Source organism: Pelmatolapia mariae, linkage group LG1 (genome assembly GCF_036321145.2).
Source record: "Pelmatolapia mariae isolate MD_Pm_ZW linkage group LG1, Pm_UMD_F_2, whole genome shotgun sequence".
NCBI classification, from domain to species: Eukaryota; Metazoa; Chordata; class Actinopteri; order Cichliformes; family Cichlidae; genus Pelmatolapia; species Pelmatolapia mariae.
Genome location: NC_086227.1, coordinates 29,587,501 through 29,610,733, shown reverse-complemented (window position 1 = coordinate 29,610,733; position 23,233 = coordinate 29,587,501). Strand labels below are relative to the sequence as shown.

The 23,233-nt window shown below is 40.4% G+C and overlaps 1 protein-coding gene across 4 annotated transcripts in view; it reads right to left on the bottom strand.

Moving 5' to 3' along the window:
• The window catches only part of trpm7 (transient receptor potential cation channel, subfamily M, member 7), a 157,338-nt gene that overhangs the window by 12,411 nt on the left and 121,694 nt on the right, over positions 1-23,233 (bottom strand). For 3 of the 4 annotated variants that reach the window (XM_063478250.1, XM_063478260.1, XM_063478268.1), the window contains 20 exons: positions 21,742-21,865; positions 20,585-20,657; positions 19,212-19,312; positions 18,672-18,806; positions 18,518-18,571; positions 18,285-18,425; positions 17,096-17,224; positions 16,701-16,978; positions 16,377-16,605; positions 15,775-15,930; positions 15,390-15,533; positions 8,288-8,416; positions 7,846-8,097; positions 5,466-5,640; positions 4,622-4,754; positions 4,279-4,457; positions 4,015-4,147; positions 2,833-3,635; positions 1,200-1,294; positions 569-665 (listed from right to left, as the gene is read on the bottom strand). In XM_063478250.1, coding sequence (XP_063334320.1) covers positions 569-665; positions 1,200-1,294; positions 2,833-3,635; positions 4,015-4,147; positions 4,279-4,457; positions 4,622-4,754; positions 5,466-5,640; positions 7,846-8,097; positions 8,288-8,416; positions 15,390-15,533; positions 15,775-15,930; positions 16,377-16,605; positions 16,701-16,978; positions 17,096-17,224; positions 18,285-18,425; positions 18,518-18,571; positions 18,672-18,806; positions 19,212-19,312; positions 20,585-20,657; positions 21,742-21,865 — 3,560 coding nt within the window. Of the gene's footprint in view, positions 1-568; positions 666-1,199; positions 1,295-2,832; positions 3,636-4,014; positions 4,148-4,278; positions 4,458-4,621; positions 4,755-5,465; positions 5,641-7,845; positions 8,098-8,287; positions 8,417-15,389; positions 15,534-15,774; positions 15,931-16,376; positions 16,606-16,700; positions 16,979-17,095; positions 17,225-18,284; positions 18,426-18,517; positions 18,572-18,671; positions 18,807-19,211; positions 19,313-20,584; positions 20,658-21,741; positions 21,866-23,233 lie in introns of those variants that run through there. The other variant, XM_063478277.1, reaches the window with a different exon arrangement.

The following is a 23,233-nucleotide window of genomic DNA, read 5'->3' as shown; positions in this document are numbered from 1 at the left end:
GTGACAAACAACCCGTATATTTCAAAAGACGTGAAACATTGATCACATTAATATACAGTCGGTTCAAAAGTATTCTGGAACAATGTTTGTCATTTTTTATCTGGCCATCTTCAAAGTGGATTTTAGTTCAAACAATCAGAACGTGATTGATTTCCAGTGAGCGATAGCGACATTATCGGCCTCACGAAACTGTTCTCAGTCAATTGTTCAGTTACCTTGAGCCTCTGAAAATAGGGGATGTTTGCTGCGTTTTTTTTACCTTGGAAACTTGAGCTGGGAGTGACGTCATACCCAAGATGGCTGAGTTCTAGTATTTGCAGCTGTTTTTGTTTTGTTCCCCATCATTCAGCCATTACTACCATTACGTGCAGCATTTCCATATTTCCCACTTTCAATGTAACACAGTATTTGTATAAAAACAGCTATAATTCCTCAACAGTTAATGTACTACCTGAATCACACTGAAACTGTGTGACACAATCACACTGTGTGGTGGTGTACAAAGGAAAAATTACAAAACTTCTGGACCCACTGCATGTTATAATTCATCGCTGTTTTGTGAACTTACTCGAGTCTGGATGAAGAAAGGCTGGGTTTCTGTCAAACTCAGTGAAGCCAGCATAAGAGTTGACTGCTCTGATGTGAGCGTGACCTTCGGGTTGAGCCTGCGGACGACATAAAAACACATTGAGATTAAAAAAAAACTAAAATAACAAAAACAAAAGCACACATGCAAAAAGTTGTGTGAAGGCAAACAGTTCTTAATCACAGATCTGTGGTGAATTTGACAGTTTAGCTGTAACAGGGAAGATTATTTCATACAACTGTTAAGTTAACCTAACAGAAATTTAGCATCCTGTTTACTCATCATGTTTTAATAAGTCAGCCATCTGTCACACACCAATTAACAAGTTACTGAATGACTCTTCCGTTTTTTTTTTTTTTTTTTTGATTAGTCAGAACACGTATTTGCAAATTCAGGAAAAAGGAGACCGGTTTGTTTTGCTGTGGTTTGGTTGTTTTTACATGCTTATTATGCAAACAGCCCAGTCAGTCATGTTAGGAGTCTACATATGAAAAAAAAGAAAAGAAGAAGAAAAAAAAAACCATTCACTGTCTGCGGAGGTCTGACATTATGAGAAGAGAAATTTTAAAATAAATAAATAAAATACACATCAGTATAGGTGACATACACACACCTGGGATTTGGTCTGTGGGGTCGGGCTTTGCTGTTTGCTGGAGGTGGGGGTTGCTTTGGCCAAAGAGTGCTGGAGTTCCTCACTGTCTTTATGTCCTGAACCAAGGAAACATCAAGTTATATTCCTATTACCGGTACAAAATCTAATGCAACTGCTCAAATTAAGACAAACAAAAAAAACATAAACAGTCCCCAATTTAATGACACGACCAACCCCTTCATGGTGAAATAATCTCAGTTCAACATCTGATTCCTCACCCCCACCTGACAGACACAGGGCTGTCCCGAATACAAGTTCTTTTGAGATCCGGGGGGGACACATAATCACTAACTATTGTGAAATAGTGCCACATGCAGTGTAAAAATCTGTCTGGGTACTGCTGCTTGCTGGATGGTACAGAGAGAGAGAGAGAGAGATGTGGTTTACGCTGAGTAAAAGTGCCCACTGATTTTTTTTGTGCTTATAAAAAAAGAGCTGCTAAAATTTGCAACAATCTTAAAACAGTGAGGTGGTGAGCTAAAATGACAATCACTGCTGTTATGAGAACTGTGAAAACCCATAATTTCCAGGCTTGTCTCTGATTTTATAAGTGCAATGTGCTGTGCTATAACTCAGGGTACAAACAAATATAAAAAGATAACTTATAGAGAAAGAAGCAACAGAGGGTTTCCTACTTTGTTCTTAATGCAAAGCATGAGCTCTGCTGCAGAACAATGCAATTCATAGATTTTTTGCTAGTCTCCAACAGTAGAACAAAAATAACTAATTAGCAACATTAAATAAATGAAATGAATTATACTGTGTGTGTGTGTGTGTGTGTATATATATATTTTTTTTGATGCCTATGCAACTAAATAAATCCGAATACTCAAATATTTGGGTGCAGCCCTACAAAAAAAACAAAACAAAACAAAAAACATTCATTGTTAACTTCAATAAGCAAACCAATCACCCATACTCCTGTGACTTAGGTGAAAACCACAGAACTACCCAAGAACAAGTCGGGCAAAAGGTCCAGACAGAGCAGAGAAAGGAAAGGAGAAGGTCCCCAGCCAAAGCACTACTGCACTCCTGATCTGGAGGTGGACAGGCCCCAGCACCTGGCAAACGCAACTCAGACTGAAACTCAAACCTCTTGCTGCATTTGGCCCACTCGCCAGGCTCCTCTTGTCATGATGACCTTCTGACCAACTCTGACCTTCATAGCAAGATGTTGCTTGTTCTGACACTCCCACTCTCTTTATCCACTGTCTGTGGGGTCTCCTGGATGCCACAGCAAACGTTTCAGTGCAGCCTGGCAGTCTATTATTTCCATGGCTCTCACCCAGTGGTGATGCTAACTCCGGGTCTGGAGAGAGTTCATCATCTGTATACCGTCTACTCAGATAGCCGGATGTGCCCTCGTCGTCACTGAATGCCTCGTTTACATATCCCAAATTGGAGTCCCACTCTCTCTCCCCCTTTTCTAACCCCTCTGTGTTCTCAGGCTTCACAGTGCAAGCAGGCAAGCAAACAGGCTGAGCAGAGCCAGAAGTCTTAGACACAATAACAACAGTAGGATAGAGACACACACACTTTTCATCCTCCTCTTTTATCTTCTCATCACCAGATTCAGCCTCATTCACATACTTACCCACAAATGCCCCAAACTCTACAGAGGTGCTGTCTGACTGTAGGGGGTGCTGGTAAAGCCCAGACAGGGCTAGTTCAGGGTGGCTGGAGCCACTGGGCTGGGAGGGGGTGCTGCTGATGTGGAACTGAACCCCAGGGGAGGGCACATTAGGCAGGCTGGATGGTGAGTCGGAAGGGCCCTGCTCTTGTGGACGGGTCTGCTTAGTCTGAGTGAGCGAGTGTCCTCGTTGACGCAGCTCTGAAGGGGAAACGGGCACAACACTTTGCTCAAAGGCCCTGCAGTCGGCACTGCTTGACGAGCCAACCTCTGCACCGAGGTGTCCAAGCCCGAACAAGCCTCTCCTCTCTGGACTCAATGCTGGGTTCAGGGTGGGGTCCGGCCCCAATTCTGATGCAGGACTGGGCCCGATTCTCCGTCGGCTTTCTGTCCCAGCCCTTCGTTCTGCGCCCATCCCAAACAGAGCATCCGCAATGGTAGCTCCTGTCTGGGGAAAAGAGGAGCCAAAGTAGGCGCTGACACTGCTTTTTCCTTTCACAGATGATTTGGAGAGGGGGCCAGTGTCTGTCGACATGGGGGCAATGCTCGGGACCACATTCTTAGACAGACTGAGCTCCCGAGTGATCTGATTGTGGACCTTGCTGGCTTCTGATGCCCTCTGAACTGTGAGTGTCTTCAGAGTGTCCACGGTCAGGGCTGAGAGGTCCTGCAGGTGGCCAATCTGAGAGTCCAATGTGTGCAATGAGCGCTTTATAAAGTTCACCTTGTTTCCAACCTCCTTCAGCTGCAAGCACATGACCTCAACCCTGTAAATGACAAACAGCAGCTTTCATTACTTACAGAACAACCCAAATTACCTGTAATTTTCCTCATTCAATTCAAATCAATAAAACTGTTCAGATATTGTTATATTGTTTGTTGAATGTTGCTCTTTTCCCTTTTTGCTGAGTATTTCCTCCTGTCCTTGGGCAAGTACTTCCATAACAGCCTTTTTACATCCCTGAGATGACTCATGTTATAATTTGGTGCAATATAAATAAAACTTAAGAAAATAGATTTCTTGTTTAATATTACTGGTACAATTTTCTGGGTGTTTATTAAAACAAATAAACAAAAATAAACTGCCATTTGTTTTAATATTTTGAAAACGTATCTTGCCTCTGTGAAGGCCAACAGTGGTCTTACCTTTCTGAAGTAAGGCGTATGCGTTCCTCACTTCCCGAGTGAAACTGATCATCCTTCTCATGAAAGTACGTCTCCACACACTGCTCCTCAAAATCATGAAGCTTCTTTTGGTCTTCCTCTGTGAGAAACAGCTCTGAAAAAAAAAAAAAGAAGCAACAGCAACTTGTAACTGCTGTACATTTCTTTGATGACCACTTAAACTGTTTGTAATGAGTACATAAAGTATTTAAATGTGTCATATTTAAAACAACATGGAGTATGTACTTGGTCCGTAGATATTCTCCTTCTTCCTTTTTCTACACATACAGAAGAGGGAGTATATATGGCACAGCAGGATGAAGGGAGGTGGGAGGACAGGCTTCTCATGGTAGGCCATAATGAAGTGGTAACGCTGGTACTTCCACACCAGATTAGAAATGGACTTCACTTGCATATAGACATTGCTGGAAGCAGAGTTAAACAATTAACTGTCAACTGTATCAACAGCAAGATATACAAAGATCAACAATGAAATCAGAAAGCAGTATCAGTAAATGGACAAAACCAATATGGAGGAATAGAAGTTTAAATGTTCACATAGCTCAAAGCTGGGCTAAAAAGTACTTACTTGAAAAAGGCGATTAGGAGGTTGACCATCAATATGTACTGCACAAAGAGGTAGACTGCTTGTAGGAAAGGCGTTAGCCACACTCCTGCTGTGCACAGCGACCTCACCGATTGCTCACTGTTGTTGGCACAAACTGTGAAGGAAAGAAGTCCATTAGGAAGGAGCAGGACAAACATCCACCAACCTTCTAAAATTACAATGCACACACATGCAGGTTAAATTCATTATCTTCTACAACTAACATTCAAAGAAAAAGGAGGACAGCAAAGCTTCAGTGTGATGGAGATAAAAATCACTGGAAAAAAATGCTCAAATGACTGCAGTCATGTAACATTCTTCATAGTTTTGTATCAGATGTATTCATTTAATTTTTATTTCTACTGGCTACAGCTGTTTGAAACATTGTGAATTGATTCTTTAGCTGCCACAAGGTCATGATAACCTATGTGATAAATTTAGCAGCTTGTAAAATGTCAGCATACCAGCTCAGATTATGGAGGTTGGCCAAGTGTTTAGTTCCACCAAAGCTTCAAATGCACCCAACACAAATGATGAACACTTAAGCACTGCCTTTTAATCCAGACCATTAAGAGCCACATCAGGACAGTTGATGCTGTGGTGGAGCAAAATGTCCTGCCCTCCTAAAGTGACCTGTTCTGGTTGCCGCTGTTTGGGAACCATGTTGTGCCAAAGAGGCTGTGGGAGCAAACGATGATTAGGATATCGTGGGTTTGATTTCCAGTGCTTGTTTTGACTGATGATTAGCTGTCATGCTGTGGTGAGAAGCTTTGAACAAAACTGCCCTTACCCTCGTAATCTCCCCTACCAAGCTCATCGTCCTTACCATCGATTTCATAGGCATATACTTCCCCATACATCATCCAGTACGGCTGAAAAACCACGTCTTTGGCCAGCGTCCAGCTTGGCTCCTCATCCGGATACAGAATGGCTTTCCTAGGTACTCCATAGCTCAACAGGACTATAGCCATTATTACCACAATATAGAACATGTTGGCCACCTGCAAGTGCATCACATCGAGTCAATGGAAAACATGATGGATAAATAATATCCATATTATTTATCCATATATGAAAATATTAGACTGCTAAAAAATTTTTAGGGACTTTTTAGTATATACAGGTTACATCCGGGATTTAAAGTAAACTCGAATTTAAGTTTTTATATGAAACAAAAACAAGCTGATGCTTTTCCAGTTTTTAGTTTGGTTTAAAAAATTATTGATTTTAGCTGATAGTAGAAAATCTTTCCAAAGCTTGTACTGAAATCACCAGGATTATTAGTCTAATACATATTTTAAGCTGTTTAAATGCACATAATTAAACATATGTTGATTACATTCTGATTAAATTTTGCTTAATTTAAGAAGAAATCTAATAAATTAAGAAATATGTATTTGCTTTCTGGCTGAGTTGGAACACTGATACCACCAATACAACACTAATACCACTACTTTTAAATACTGTATATATAGTAGACTTTAGTCAAATATACATAATATTTATTTATTCAAATGCCAACTACATATGAAGCTCCAGCTAGCATAGTTAGCTTAACTAAAAACAAAACAAAACTGAAAACAAGCAAAATAATGTGTCTGGTTTTGTCCAAAGGTTTTTAAAAAAAATCCATATATCAACACCTGGAAGTGCACTAATTAGACTTCAAATTAAGTCTGATGCCACACAATCCCCTTTTAAAAAAAAATAAAAATTCACTTTGCAATAAACAATGAAATTATTATTATTATTATTATTATCATCATCATTTATTTTTAAAGGGTGTCAGAATTTAAAGGAGGTGGGTAATGGACATGTTTAAGCTTTGGACAAAGCCAGGCTAATCAGTTTAGCTCAAGTAAGTGCTAAGCTAGCTCATAATCGTTTAGTCCCAGTAAGGAAGCAATTTAGTGTTTCATCACAGAATGCCAAATAAAATGAACCAGCTTCAGAGTTTATCTCATCATTTCATCCAATATTATATTTAACTATGCCATCGCATGTGATGTTATACAGTGGAACCCCGACTTACGAATACCCCATTTAACGAAAAATTCAAGTTATGAAGGCACTTAACGGCAATATTTCTGCCCGTGTTACGGCAAAATGCCCGGGTAACGAAATCCGCTGGCTCTGATTGGCTGAGCCCAGAATTCCTACAATGCCCATAATGCCTTCCGAATCATGTGACAACCCCCTTGGCTTTCGTACTTGCGCTTCGCTGTTCCACTTGAACAACGTATTGTTGTTGCAGTTAGCAATTAGCCTATAGCCTATCGTTCATTTAAAAGGCGCGATGGGTGCTTCGACTTACGAAAATTTTCGACTTACGAAAGCCTCGGGAACGAATTAATTTCGTAAGTCGGGGTTCCACTGTATTTTAATAGCACAATAAATGGTGAAACTAAATGGGTCAGTTTATGATAACAGTGCGGTACAATACCTGCAGATGGTGCTGTTTAAATATGAATTTTCAAAGTGATTAAAAAAGTGAAAATAAACATGGTATATTCATCAATACACAAAAGCCAGGAATCTCTATCTGAGAGTTTGTTTAAATTATGAACAAACTTTAGAAACAAACTAAGAAAAAAGCAGAAGCCAGATTTGCAACTGGTGCTCCTTGCAGAGATAGGATAAGGAGAATTTGCGGCCAACAACCACACAGAAAGCATGGAGGTTCGAGGACAAGCCTTCTGACAAGCTATCAGGTCATTATCAGAGGCTGCTGAGAGAAGCAGCAAATTGGCTTTAGAAGACGCCGTCGTCCAGCTGGGCTGCAGTATGTCTAACATGAGAGGTAAAAGTGGGAGTGGGGGTGGGGATGGGACACCTAGCATGCTAGGTACTATTGTTGAGGTTTCTGGGGTTTTCATGGGCCTCTAAAGGAGGATGCCCCTTGTTAACCAGCACAGCAAAGGTTTTGCAGGACTAAAACACTCAACCTGTGGCTAAAGTAACTCAGTCTGCAGTTCTTCATTTCTGTTATGCAGAAACAATGTCTGACAGGCCCAGGAGCCTGGAGGCAATGTTTTCCCTTTTACATGAGATTCACTCTGCATGCCTCAAGTTGAATTTTCCTAGAACCACATACCAGACATTGCTTAATTTACTTTCATACCACAAGAACAACAATCTCATCCTCAGTGTCACAAGTTACTGTAAAATTTGTGTTCAAATGAATACTAAACTTAGAAAAGACTCACCATTTTGGCAATCATCATAACGTAGGGCCCAGCTTGTTGATTAACAGTCAGGAAATCCAGGAGTCGCACATACCAGAAGATGATGTTAAGACAATAAACGGTCCTCCCAGGGCCAAAGGCATCACCTCCACCCAACCTCAGGCCACAACCAATAAAGAAGGTCACAATGGCCAGGAAGTCGGACACGTTGAAATATTCGCTGAACCACACCTTTATTTTCTGACTTATTTTGCCAGCCTCAGACATAAACATCTAGAGAGTAAAAGCAGTAATAGATAAGAGAAGTGAAATCAGAAAGATATTAAACAACAGTCAGTCCTCCAGAAAGAAGCTGTAATAATAAGCTAACCTCTGTGTATTCCTATGAAATGCAAACTCATTTTGGACAATGAACTTATGGAGACTAATGCATCTGAAAAAGGAACACTTCTGATCCACGCACCTCTCTGATTTTCTCAATGGCAGACGTAAAGATGTAGAGGATGACCAGCCACTCTTGAGGAGAAGGCCATGGAGGCATTTTCACCAGCACCACATATGTGTACAACATCAAGTAGCCCAAGTAGAAGAGCTGAATATGGGAGACAAATAAAGTAAGGTTCATTTAAAAAAAGAAAAGAAGAAAAATTCCTCCCTCCCATCCCTCCTACATGTACCTCAAATGTGAAACAATGCACACCAGATTCCCTATAGTATATAAATCAGAGGGGACGGAAATGGAAAACGGCCCTGGCTTACGAAGAGCCCCTAATTCAGATAACTTCCTCTGTTAATTATTTTGAGATGAGGTCAGTTAAAGTCCTTCTAAAGGGTTGAACCTCATCACTTTGAGTTGGGAACAAATAGTCACGTCCCTGAAGTCTCTGGCCTCAGAGCTCAGCTGGTGGTTAGCCGTCTGAATAAATATTGTGAGAGAAATTCAGCCCTCTCCGTCTCAAGTGAAACTCACAACTCTCAGTTCCCAGAAGGTATTAATGGGGCACTTTGGTGGATTACTTGATAAATGGAAATGCTCAAACAATTGTTATTTTTATTAAAACCTGTTTAGTCAGTGCATTTAATATAAAACTGATTACTCACAGTGATAAATTGAGAAGTAAATACCTAACCATAAAGGCTTTAGGGCCTCTTACCAGCAGCACATTTACTGTAATATATTAACAACCCAATATTAGTCACAACTCTTGGGCTTAGTAGTTCATTTGCCCTCTTTGGACATGTGCAGAAGAGGGATCCCTGACATAATTGGCAGAGGATATTAAAAATAGAGCTGCCAAAGAGAAGGTTCATGGATGTGGTAAAAGAGGCCATGCAGATGGCTGTTGTGTTAGAGGAGGATGCAAGAAACAGGATGAGTGTGCCACCAAGAAACCAAACAACGGGGAGTTCTTAATGTTTGGCAACAAAAGGTTTAAAAAGGATGTTGACGAAGCAGGTCTTTAGGCAATAGAATGGTGGCCATTTATTTTGCAAACATTTTAATAAAATGTCAATGACACAAAGTTAAAAAAAAATATAATAAAATGAAATAGAATGCAGCCTCACTGCAAGCTGCCAACTCCCCCCCCTCCCCCGACTCTACTACTCAGTCCCCGCACTTATGTCTTTCCCAGCCTCACATGGACCCTACCACTTAAGTGAGGAAACCACCAAAATATAAATATAAATAATCATGACAATGATAATCCTCAGTTCTGGTAACACTTTAAATATGAGTACCTATATGACATATACTGTGCAGCCATATGTTCAAAGAAAGTCAATAACTACAGAAAACCCACTCTGTTGCTCTCCTATCCTCCTATCATGTAAACTTGTCTTTACTACCCACCGACAACCAGGTGACCCACAGAAGGCAACAGGAAAAACAATCAAAACACTGAACTGCGTCCACCGAAAAATCTCCACCATCAAAAAGTAAACAGAAACTTGTGATCAAACACTGGGAAGGGTGAAAAGAGGAAAGGAGTGACTTAAATCCCAGTAAGATGGAGCGAGATGATCTTATAGTCACACAGGAGAAGACGATACAGAAGACTTTAAAGTACAACTGTCATACTAGTCTAAGGAGCTTGTGGGTCATTCACCCACTAGTAATCATGAGCCTCATCACACAGTAGTAATATTCTTATAATAGCGAGTCAGTGACCCTCTTAAGGGACAATCCCCACTAGGGTTTAAATATCTGGGACTCTCCACCATTTGGTTTTAGAACTGAAGAAGCCTCTTGGATGAGATTTGCAATGTCTTCCAGAAACTTTAAGAAGTCCAGTCACTTTCTTTCCAAGCTCCTTAAACTACCATGACCTAAATGACTGAGAACCTACACAGACAAACTGTCACACTATAACATCAAATTAGTCTTTAAACGTGTAATTTGTATCACATGACTATATTATTACTATTTGCTGAACATGTTTTCTTGTGCAGAAATGAATAAGTGTCAGATGCCTGAAGTTTTTGTCGAGTCCAACTTTTTCTTTAGAGGCACCATGAGGCTGGCGTGTGGTTTTAAGTAAATTTCTTCAACTTCTGCATAGCCAGATATTGTACAATTTTACACAGACACTCTGATAAAATAATAAACTCTGATAAATATAATCAGACTCTCAGATAGACAGATAGATAGATAGACGGATATAGATATATCTCAGATCAGATTTCAATTTGTCCAGCAGTTTGTTTTGTGGTTAAATAGTAACAAAACTTGAGACCTTTCCAACCTCAGTTTCACTTTGTGTTCTATACCTAGCAACAACCATGAACACACTAACACAGTAAACAAAGACGGTGAACATTATACCTGCTTAACATCAGCAGTGTCTGTGTCAGCAAGTTTAACTGTCAGCATTTCTGAAGAGACTCTGCCTCCACACAAATATCATTCCATATCAAAATCAACTAAATCTGAGAACAGTTCCCACCTGACCCTGTACAAATCAGCCAGTTTTGATGTTTTAAGTAACATTACTTTTCTGATATTTTTTAAGTCACATAACTTTTTAAGCACAGGAGGGGTTCAGGAAGGAAGCAATGCCTAACTCTAGTGTTTCCCATCGTTACGCTGACTCTCAATTTAAGTTCGTATAAAATTGCTACTTAAGTAGTACTATTTTTTAAGTAGGTCAAACACACTGTAAACTGTGGAAAGTCTTAAAATGTCCTCCCACACACACATCCAGTTTCTTAGTGTAACGTTAATTAAGTCAGTTGTGAAAACTGTTGAACCTTGACATGTGAGGTGTGATCTGCTGGAAAAATCGGCCATTATCCCACGGGTGATAGGCAAGTCAGTGGTGCAGTGATGCAGTAATGTGCTGAAACTCGGATGAAATCCGCTAAAGCAGATGTAGATAAGCGTAGGCAGAGGCTATATTCTGTAGGTTAGTGGGTTTTAGTGATGGTATCGGTAACCAACAAAGATCACTCCCAGCCTAAGTTTCTGAGAACTAGTGTTGGGCAACAGTGAGAAAAATGCGAGAGAAAAGAAGAGCGTGAACCTGACAGTGCATGAGCGTATTTAAGAAAATATATTATAACATAACTCCATAAAAACAGCAAAAGGAAAATTAGTAGGGCTCATGCTGTTTGAAAGGTGCACCCCTTGCCTTCTGATTTGAACATAGTTTCCTGCCCACTCTCTACTGTATTTTATTTAAAATAAAAAGTAATGATGTGGAGGTGAAGGTGGTGCTTTGCCACTTGGGGACTGCCTAAACACAGGTAAAACAAAACCCACAACTGAATGATGAATACCAGATACAAGACAAGAAGAAGAAAAAAAATTATATAAAGACCTCTTACCAATAATCTACAACCATTAATTGTAAGTTTTATATTGGATATTTTAGTGTGATTATGTTCCATAAGCTTTCATGTGGGTGAGATACTGTGAGATCAATCAGGGCTGCCCCTTGTACCTTCTACTGTCTCAATTGTGTTTGATTACCTGAAGTCGTTAAGTCTCGAGCAACAACTTTATTGCTTTACTGAATTTTTCCTATACACGTATTGCTGGAGTTTTAACTTCTTCAGACTTTATCCCCTTCTCCATGCACCAAGGAGTAGATAAAGTCATGGCAGAAACCTCTTGTATGGTATCTGATTCCCTGACACAAGGGTGCATGTTGGCTTTAGTTGAAGGACATTTGGCGACTAAATTTCTTAAGTGAAGCAATGCTGGCAAAAAGATAATTTAAGTGTCTGAGAAGATCTTAGTCAACTTGCTTTTCCATATATATATATATATATATATATATATATATATATATATATATATATATATATATATATATATATATTAGGGGTGCAACGATACACAAAATTCACGGTTCGGTTCGGTTCGATACTTTGGTGTCACGGTTCGATACTTTTTCGATACAAAAAAATGTTCATGCCTTTTTAATTTGTCATTTATTAAAATTATAATTATATATTTTAACTCAAAAGTACAGTTTTTAAATTTAATGTTGATGAAACAACAAAGTAATAAAAAAATAAATCTATCTAATCTAGAAATCACTCATCTTTGGAAAAAGAGAGTTTATTACAGAGAAATGGCTCTTTCCAAAATAAAAGCTATACTATACGCTTCTTCTGGGCTATATTCTCGGCAGCATATTAAACATATCAGGTCCCCATAAGGAGAATCATGTGCTAACGGCTGTCTAAATGACTCGGGTAAAGTTTGTAGCATGCGTGCTTGTTGTTTTTGTCTGCTTCCACTTGTCTTTGCACTAGGATGATGTCGGAGTAAATGTGCAGTCATATTCGTTGTGTTCCGACTAGTGCTGTCAGCGTTAATCTCATTGAAATGACATTAACGCCACAACACGGCAAATCTCCGTTAAGGAGCTACCGCGGATCGCCCCGTGTGTGGGGCTGGACAGCGTCAACACGTTAACGAGCTAACTGCGCTAACGCACTAGTTCCCACCAATGTAATTGAGCATTGCGTGGCACATCCGACATACTGTTTTACTTTTGTCCATGACGCGCTTACCTTCAGGGTCATACTTCACATGAAGACGGATAACACCGTACCTACCAGGACTGTACGGTGTTTCTCCAACAATAAACCTTGGATTATCCCAGAAATTAAAGCCGTCCTCAAGCAGAAGAGGAGGGCCTTCAAATCCAAAGACAAAGAGGAGTTGAAAAGGGTGCAGAGAGAGCTGAGGGGACTGATAAGGAATGGGAAGGACAGCTACAGGCAGAAGATGGAGAACCAGCTTCAGCAAAATAATGTTGGTGAAGTCTGGAGAGGCCTCAGAACCATCTCAGGCCACAAACATCAGAACTCTCTGCCTGGGAGGGATGTGAGGTGGGCAAATGAACTGAATCATTTCTTCAACAGATTTGATTCAGCCATGAGGCAGTCTTCAACATCGGCTTCAGACTCACCCACCCCCACTGCTGCTGTTCCACCTCTGACACCTCAGACACTTCACACCTCCTCTATTCACCCTGCTCACTCCTCCCCACCCCCAACAACAGCATCCAATACACAATCAACACAAGGCTCCAGCCTGTCTCTCTCAACCACCCAGGTTAGGAGGGAACTGAGGAGGATTAAAGCCAAGAAGGCAGCGGGTCCAGATGGCATCAGCTCGAGGGTCGTCAGGTCCTGCGCAGACCAACTGTGTGGTGTGATGGAGCACCTCTTCAACCTGAGCCTGAGGCTGGGAAGAGTCCCACAGCTCTGGAAAACCTCCTGTGTTGCACCAGTGCCAAAGACTTCACGCCCCAAGGACCTCAACAGCTACAGGCCGGTGGCTCTGACATCCCACCTGATGAAGACCCTGGAGCGGCTGGTCCTGGCTCAGCTTCGGCGCCTTGTGAGCTCATCACTGGATCCACTTCAGTTTGCCTACCAGCCTGGCATTGGAGCGGATGATGCCGTCATTCACATCCTACATCGTTCCCTCGCTCACCTGGAGACCGCTGGAAGCACTGTGAGAATCATGTTCTTTGATTTCTCCAGTGCCTTCAACACTATTCTTCCCTCGGTTCTGAAGGACAAGCTGGAGAACTCTGGAGTGGACCATCACCTCACTACCTGGATTTTGGACTACCTCACCGACCGACCACAGTATGTGAGGACTCAGGGCTGTGTGTCGGACAGGGTCGTCTGCAGTACGGGGGCCCCACAGGGAACGGTTCTGGCTCCGTTCCTCTTCACCATCTACACTGCAGACTTCTCCCACAACTCCACCCAGTGCTTCCTGCAGAAGTTCTCTGATGACTCTGCTATAGTCGGCCTCATCACTGATGGGGACGACAAGGAGTACAGAGGACTGACTCAGGACTTTGTGGACTGGTGCCAGCTGAACTACCTCCAGATCAATGCCAGTAAAACCAAGGAGCTGGTGGTAGACTTCCGCAGGCACAAACATCCTCCACTGCAACCACTGAACATCCAAGGTATGGACATTGAGGCTGTGGACAGCTACAGGTACCTTGGTGTTCATCTGAACAGCAAACTGGACTGGACTCATAACTCAGACGCCCTCTACAGGAAAGGGCAGAGCAGGCTGTACCTGCTGCGGAGACTCAGGTCGTTTGGAGTGGAGGGCCCACTCCTGAAGACCTTCTATGACTCTGTGGTGGCCTCAGCCATCTTTTATGGTGTGGTCTGCTGGGGCGGCAGCATCTCTTCTGGGGACAGGAAGAGACTGAACAGGCTGATCCGCAGGGCCAGCTCTGTTCTAGGATGCCCTCTGGACCCAGTGGAGGTGGTGAGTGACAGGAGAATGGTGGCTAAGCTGTCATCCCTGTTGGACAACATCTCCCACCCCATGCATGAGACTGTGACAGCACTGAGCAGCTCCTTCAGTGGGAGACTGCGGCACCCACGGTGTGGGACGGAGAGATTTCGCAGGTCTTTCCTCCCCACTGCTGTCAGACTGCACAACAAAGACTCCAACTGATCAACACACACATTCACATGTGCAATAACACTAATGTGCAATAATCTTTTCTGGCATCGTTGTATTTTTACTGAGTTGTATATAGCACTTGTATTCTATTTTTATCTTATTGCATATCTTATTCTATTTTATTCTACTGTATATAGTATTTTATTTTATTCTATTCTGTACAGTTGTATACTGTATTTATTCTTATTTTATTTTATTCTAATTTTTGCTTCATAACTTTTGCACTGTCCACTTCCTGCTGTGACAAAACAAATTTCCCACGTGTGGGACTAATAAAGGTTATCTTATCTTATCTTAATAGTTCCAAACGCCAGATCTGAATTAGGGTGGGGGAGGTTCAATTTGCCATGTTGCTCAGTGGATCTGCGCTTGACAGTGCAGCCTAGGCGGATAAGTCGAACGCAGATCCACTGAGCTCTCAGCACAGACAGCAGAAGAAAAGTTGATAAAATAAATTAAAAATGTTGTATTGTTCGATACATATGCGTACCGAACCGAAAGCACTGTATCGAACGGTTCAATATCAATACGAGTATTGTTGCACCCCTAATAAATATATACATATATATATATATATATATATGCGCTTTCACTGTAATCTTCATACCGTATTGGACCAGAACTTGACAATAGGAGCATGATAGAAGGCATAGATTTTCCTGGTTAAAGGCAGCTTCCTGGAACGAACATGTGTCTCCATGTCACTTTTTGACTCCACGTGGTCATGGGATCTTGTCTCCTTAAACACATCCTGCAAAAAACATTAAACAGGCCCAAATTACACAATGAGGAAAAACAATTTAATTATCTGAATATTATAGTTTTCCCACTTTTCATTGTTATACATAGATACAGCCTTTAATACTGCTCAACTAGAACAAATTGACACTTTTCATTTTTCAGTCTTTCATTATTGACTTGATCATAAAGTTTGTCGAAACATTGTTGAATTCTAGAGTGCACACAAGACAAAGACGGTGAGTAAATCTAACCATTTGAATGTCTTCAGCTATGTTCTGGAAGTTGTGTTCACTGTCCTCCATGGTCATCTGGTGGTCATCCTGACTCTGAGGAATGTGAGCCATCTCAGCCTTGGATTTGTACTCCAGCAGGAGGATGGCAGGAGGCACCAAGATACTCAGAATCACCTGCAGATACATGCAAACTCATGGGGGTGGGTACTGCTATATTTGTTGAGTAGTCCTTTGAATTACAAACACTGATGAAACCCATAATACTGCTATTTAAGAGAAAAACTAACCTGATGTGTGCACTACCAATTTTGCTGCTTTTCACAAATGTAAATACTTTTCTGCTTTTCTATAGTGTGATTAATCACTACAGTGTAACTCAGCTTCATTAGCTGCTTAAGGTCTAACCTTGATTTCAGAGTATGACCTCCTTAAATAAATGCTTTATTCCCTAATGACTCACTTAACAAGTACAGAAGATAGATTTTTGTTGACCATTTTTAAATAAAAGGTACTGATAGCAATTTTTGTATATTAGATCTGGAAGCAAAGCACTAAATATCACATGAAAATTATACCAGCTTTATCTTCTACCAAAAATAAAATCTAAATGGAACATGAACCTTGTACCAGGAGTTCTTGCGCATATTCAGTCGTCCCATCCACATGTCTGACAGCAGCATCTGGGTGCAGGTATGAGCCACAAATGGTCGTAGGTGAGACGAGACAGCCAACTTCAAACAGGTGGAGTTGCTCCAGTTCTTTAGCTCATAAGTCAGAAGCTTCATGGCCATAGTCTCATCCTGCCTGAATGACTGCTCCAGCAGGTCTACTGCCAACGTCCCAAACTCACTGCGATACAACCCGCACGATTATTTCACTCCTGATATATAAAAAGAAAATTTCACTCATATCTGAAACTTATCAAAAGTCATAGAAAATCTTACTTTGAGTACTCCTTTAGCTCCTCTGAGGTGTCATCCACTACATCGCTCTTCTTGGCCTCATAGCTCATAGACCGGCAGAGTTTGCAGGCCACCAGTGCCTTTGCCATGTTTTCTTCTCCATGCTGCCAGAGGAAGAGTGACATTTTCTGCCTTTTCATCAGCACAGCCCAGACCAGGAGCTCATTAAAAGGGTAGGGGAAACGCCGCGTCTCTGGGTCGTCAATGTCCACAATCTCTTCTTTGCTTCTCTTTTGTTTCTGCTCGGTGGAAGACTCGAGCTGAGAAGAGAAGTGAAATGAACAATGGGGGGTTAAGAAGGAGTCAGACCTTACTTTCAACAATGGTTCCAGATATGCAGAGGCTTTAATTCACCACAGCCTTTTAGGCATGTTTACCTTCGGTTTGTATGGTTGCGCAGTCTTGATAAAGTGGTTGTGCCTTGTCTTCTCCTTCTTGTCAGCCTGCATGCTAAAAGACTCATGACTTTTTCTTAAACCAGGACCTGCTGTATGGCGCCCAGACCTCTGTGCAAAAACATGAACCCATATTCACGTTTAGTAGACTACTTGTTCATAACAAATATAATTATACATATTAAAGCCCAAAATGTGTCAACCAACAATGTCACCAACATGTTTTGTTGACAATTTTTGCTTGTTAGCTTGGCAAGATAAAAAACAAAAATGTTGGCCTAAATCCATCCATCCATTTTCTGCTGCATATGTGAGAATGGGCTGCAAGGATAGCAGTCTAATTAAATAAACCAAGATCTCCCTCTCATCCGCCACCTCCTCCACTTCATCTGGGGCGTCAGAGAGGTGCTCCCAAGCAAGCTGAGAAACAGTCTATCCAGTGCGTCCTGGGCCTGACCTGTAGGAAACAACCTACAAAACACCTCACGTCCAGGAGGCTTCCTTGTCAGATGCCCAAATCACCTCAACAGGGTCTTTTTGATGTGGAGGAGTAGTGTCTCTACTCTGAGCCCCTCCTGAATGGCCGGGCCCTCACCCTAACTCTAAGGGAAAGCCAAACACCTTTCAGAAGAAGCTCATTTCTGACACTTGTATCTGTCTGCAAACTAATTTTCGGGTCACTTCCCAAGGCTTCTGACCATAGTTGAGGATTTCACCAAACTCCTCGCACAACACAGTTTTTGCTTCAGTTACTCCTAGGGACAGAGGTTCACTTGGCCAGTCAGTACCTGTTAGCCGCATCTACGGCATTACAAGCCAACCCAAGCTCGACAAGTCTCCTTCTATAGCCTGAACGTTCTGTTCACCTCTGGTGTCCAATATCTGGTTTGGGGTTATCAATAAGACGCCTTGTGGCCATAGCTCCATATAGCAGCTTCAGCAATGGAGGTGCAAAACATGGTCCACGATTCTCGATCTCCCCAGCCATCTTTGGATTGCTAGGATAGGATATGAAGTTTTTGCAAATCAGGGCCTCCAAAAGACACTCCCAATGCACCCTCACTACACATTTGGGTATGCCAGGTCTGTCCAGCACTGATGGCTAAAAGTTAAAATAAAATACAAAGTGGAAGAGTTTTATGACACATTAAAAATATCAGCTGTTTCTCACCCTACTACTTCCATGAAGATTGTTGTAAATGATTCGAAAGCGTTTCCTGGTGTAGTTGCACCTGTAAGTCCCGCCCATCAGGTACTCAATAACCAGGCCAACGTCAATCAAAGTGATTTTATAGTTTGGAGGCAGATGGCTCTGTTAAAAGGTGCAATAAACATAGATTAAGAGGATTACACTTAATATTAGGAAAAAAGATTGTGTACATTGATAGTAAATGAAGCAATTACCTGTTTGACATCTCTAACAAGGTGAAGAAGAGTTGGGTTGTTGGGAGGTTGCTTCTACAATATAAAAAAATACAAATACCACACATTTAAAATGACATCTTTTATATCCATCACCTCTCTCATTAAATGGCTATGACATGACATAGGATGGTACCGTGTTGTAGAGCTCCTCGAGCCGACTGATTGTCAGGAAACGGTGCATGCTCACTCCATTCTCTATGAGCAGCTTAACAAAGTCCACCCTGTCCATTACAAGTGCATCCAACATTGCTTGTTCCAAAGAGCTCACCTTCACACACAAAAATACACATGCTGGTATGAAGCATTCTCTTATAGAAAATATCTATAAAACAAACTTAAGAGAGGAGGAAGACCAAAAAAACACAAATAAAAATAAATATTATCCACTCTCTCATTTACACAAGAGCCAGAAGTCCTCCAGTTTTAAAATAAACAAAGGCACTGAGGCCTGCTTATGAAGACAACTGTAATAAGGTTCACGTTACAGTCAAGACAAGTAATTCGTGGCAGCCTGCCCAAACACAGTCTCCTGGGTCTTTAGACTACAAACTGTGGTCAACAACAATTCTGGGGTTATTTTGGGTGAGTGCAAAGGTTTGTAGCTAATGCTGAGCTAAGCAAACATTCCTGGGAGTTGTGGCTCACACACACACAAACAAACATGCAGACATACCAGGAGCTGCTGTCCGTACACAAACACATGATTCTTGGCAATGTCTACACGGTCCCAGGCCAAAGTCAGGACCAGCTGATCGAAGGCAGATGCGTTTGTGCCTGAAACACACAGGTAAAGCTATGTATAAACACACAGAAACACATATTCACAGGCAACTAAAGCCTTATTAACTGTGTATTTCCTGTTAGCCAACACACAGGATTAGAGGGCATTAGCAGAGCATGTCCAGCACAGTAATACAGTCAATTACACACTAATACAGCTACAGAGCAGATTAGACTACAAAGTAAATCCTGCTCAGTCCACTGGTCTCTTCTACACTAATCTACCTGATTGTACTTTAGGAGCCCTCTGAATCGAATGGTCATGACCACAGTACAGATAATTTATGCTGTCTGGATATAAAAAAGGAAAGTAAGTTCTTCAATCTGAGGTCATTTTCCCTTATCTTTTTGTTTGTGTCTCATCTTACCTGCAAATGGAAACTGAAAAAGGAAGCAAATGTGCAAAAATAACTGTTACTTTTTCATGCTTCCATCAAGTAATTAGTCTAATCTGCACAGGTCTCTGGATGGAACCATTTACACTCTTACGCTACATTTGATTGAAATTAGTCTTTAGGTTAAAAAAAAACAAAACAAAAACAAACAAAGGAAGAATAGTGCCCATTAACAATACCTAAATATGTATATAAGAGACAATCTATATCTCAGTAGAAAACTCAAGGGTCTCTTAAGAAACCCCAAAATTTTTAAAAGCAAAAAAGTGGTTGCACCCCAAGATCTTTTTAAGGGTGAGCTAGTGCTGTACTATGAAAACAGCACCTGAGACTGACAAATATTTGCCTAAGTGGATATTTAAGCCACGGGCCTCAGCTTTTATCTTCTGAACATACTTAACCCCATTCACGCGTTTTGTTAAGAGAAACGTCTGTCAAAACAAAGACTGCTTGCGTTTTAATTTAACAACATTTTAACTATATTATTCTCCTATACAATTTTACAATAAAGAGATTCAAAGAATAATGGCAGGACATAATAAAAAAGGTTTTTTAAATAGGATACAGAGAAGGGTGGGATACAGCTGTGAGAGACAGAGCTCAGTGATTGTTGGAATAAGGAGGCCATGTGAATGTGAGCAACATGATCTCCTCAGAGCTGAAAGAAAAGGGCACACTGGGGGGAACTAGGTTCTCAAAGCATATCTATATCAGAAAAACAACATTACCAAGTCTTGAAATCTTAACCTCCAAATGCCAATGGCTATAGTGTATGAACAGACTGAATCAACTTTACGTGACTTTCATTCTTGGCTCCTTTATTAAAGAACATGAGAGGATAAAAAGGTTTAGAGAAAATGAATCCACTAACCTTGGAGTAAGGCCCTTAGAATGGCTACATCAATATCTTGATGTTCCTCAGAACTGATGTGAAACACAGTGATCTTTAATAAACAAAACAAAACACAAAAAACACTTATAATAAGGCTCCCACAGACATTATCCAAATGTTTGAAGCTGAAATCATACCAAAAAAATCCACTACTTAGAAAAATCAACAGTTGTCACCGTTATGCAAGAAGGCAGATTTTACATCCACAATTTTGTTGTACAAATATAATTACAATAAAAAGCTATTCTTTTCTAATCTATTCTATTCTATAACACTACATCCACAGTTGTCTCTGCATTAGTGTATTGTTTGGCTCAGGAAGTTAAGAGGATTTCAATCAGGTAGAGGAAGAGTAACAGAGAAGTGTATAAGAAGAGATGTGAAATATAATACAATTTTCACCAGCATTTGTGCTCCTTATCTGTCTCAATCCATCTCTACAAAGAAACACAAAATCCTTATTTTTAGGCTCGGCTAACCTTCTCTTCTCTTATGTCTTTATTGTCCTGTACCAATCAAAATCTATAAGTGTAATTACAAATAAAGGACCCGATGTCCTACTTTTATTTTATTTCTTAATTATGAAAGTAAAAACTGTTACTGATTTAGATCAATTTTAAGTAAAACTATGCAATTGCCAAAAATTTGATTCAATTCTATTTTTTTTTCATAACTGTTGGAAGACATATGATTATGATATGGATTAATTGTTTTGCCTTTTGTCTTTCTTTTACTGAAGAGTGCTTCTGCTCTTCTCTTTAACCTCAAAGTTGTAATTCATCTCAGTCCAACAGATTTGAAAGCAATTCTGCTATTTAGGAAGACTCGTGTTAAAAAAACATGTAAGATCTATCAAAAGTTCATCTCCCAAACCCTTCCTCAGTGGTGTGTCTTTCTGTCAAGGTAAAGTTTCAGCTTTGTTTGGGTGGGGGGGCCCATGGTATCATACTTTGAAAACCCCCTGTTTAGGCTGAAATCTAAACCACCTTCTTTCACAATTTCTGGTGCTTTTAGTTTGTATACATTTCTGTTTAATCCCTCTGAATTTCACAAATCACTGTCACAGTCAGAGAAAATGAGTGAATATAAATAAGAATTAAGAGCAACTAAATGTGATTAAGAAAGTGAAAGTTTACCAGTTCTTTGCTCTTCATGCACTCCATCAGAGTCTGAAAGAGATGGATTGCTTCACCTTGGCTGAAGTTGAAGGTTTTCTTGATGGTTGCAATAATGTCTGTTTCCACTCCATCAGGGAGACCGCTGTGGAAAAGTTAAACTGCTGAAATACACAGCTATAAAATGCTTTATGGGTTTGATTCCATCATACTACCCATATAACACTTGTTTAGCAATATTAATATGATTGTGTTTTAGGGTTGCATGAAGTTCTGGACTAGTACTGGTGAAAGAAGGAACAATTTATCCAGAGAGCTACACAAATTTATTTTCTTAATGTTGTGATACACTACTCCTTTTGTCCTAGGAAAACAAATAGATCCTTAACAATGAATAAACTAAAGATGAACCTTTTCAGCCATATTTTTATGCTTTGAATGTACTCCAGTGGCACTGTATGATAAAAAAGAACTTTTTCAATCCTATACTTCGCCTTGGAGCAACCCCTTATTTCATCCTAGTGTTTCTCAAACTGTGGGGCAGATCCCACTGGTGGATCGCAGAGAGGCAAGTGTAAAATATGAAGTAAACTATGACTTTTTAATTTTAAGGGAAAATGAGAAACACTCGTTTTAATTCTTTCATATTGGCTAGTCCTTTAAAGGTGGGTGGTTGTTCTGTGCTTGAGATAAACAGCCCTCCACCAGGGATGCCTTTTGTCATTGATTCTATTCATAATGTTTACAGACACAATTTCTCTTAGAAGTTCCACTTTTGGTGGTCTCAGGAGCTTGTCTCTGCTTTTACAATTGATGTGGTTCTGTTTGGTTCATCAAATGGTGACCAGGTTGAACTGAAGCCCAAATGGGAGATTTAAAGTATATTTGGGCCTTGTTCATAAGGGGAGAGAGGAGCAAAAAGATTTATAGACAGAGTGGTGCTGCGTCTGCAGTAATGTAAACGCTGTACTGGTGTGCCATGGTGACAAGAAAGCTGTGCATGAAAGTGAAGCTGTTAATTTACTGGCCCTTCTATGCTCCTATCTTCAGAAATAACATTTCCTGTTCCAATAACATAAATAATAAGCTTAAACACCATGTTTAAATACTGCAGGTCTACAATCACTTAATGTATTTTAATACTATTTTGCAAATTTCTTTTTTCTTTATTTTATTACATATTCTACCTCATATACTCAATTTAATTTCACTTCAAATCATCTAACAAGTCCTATTCTTATTGTAAAACCCAATGCCACTGACATATACATATCTCTTGGGTTTCATAAAAATGCCTGAATGTTTGTGTGAACGGAGCAATTTACAAGTTGGAAATAGATGTCAGAAATAAATAAAAGCCACAAAAAGTATTGTTATCAAAACAAAGTTAAAAGAAAGACAAAAAGAAGGAAAAATTGTGTCAATTAAAGCAGCAAATTATTTAGCAATAACAGTATCATGATTCAGAAATCGTCTCACTTTGACAACTTTAAAGATTTTAAATGCACACTGG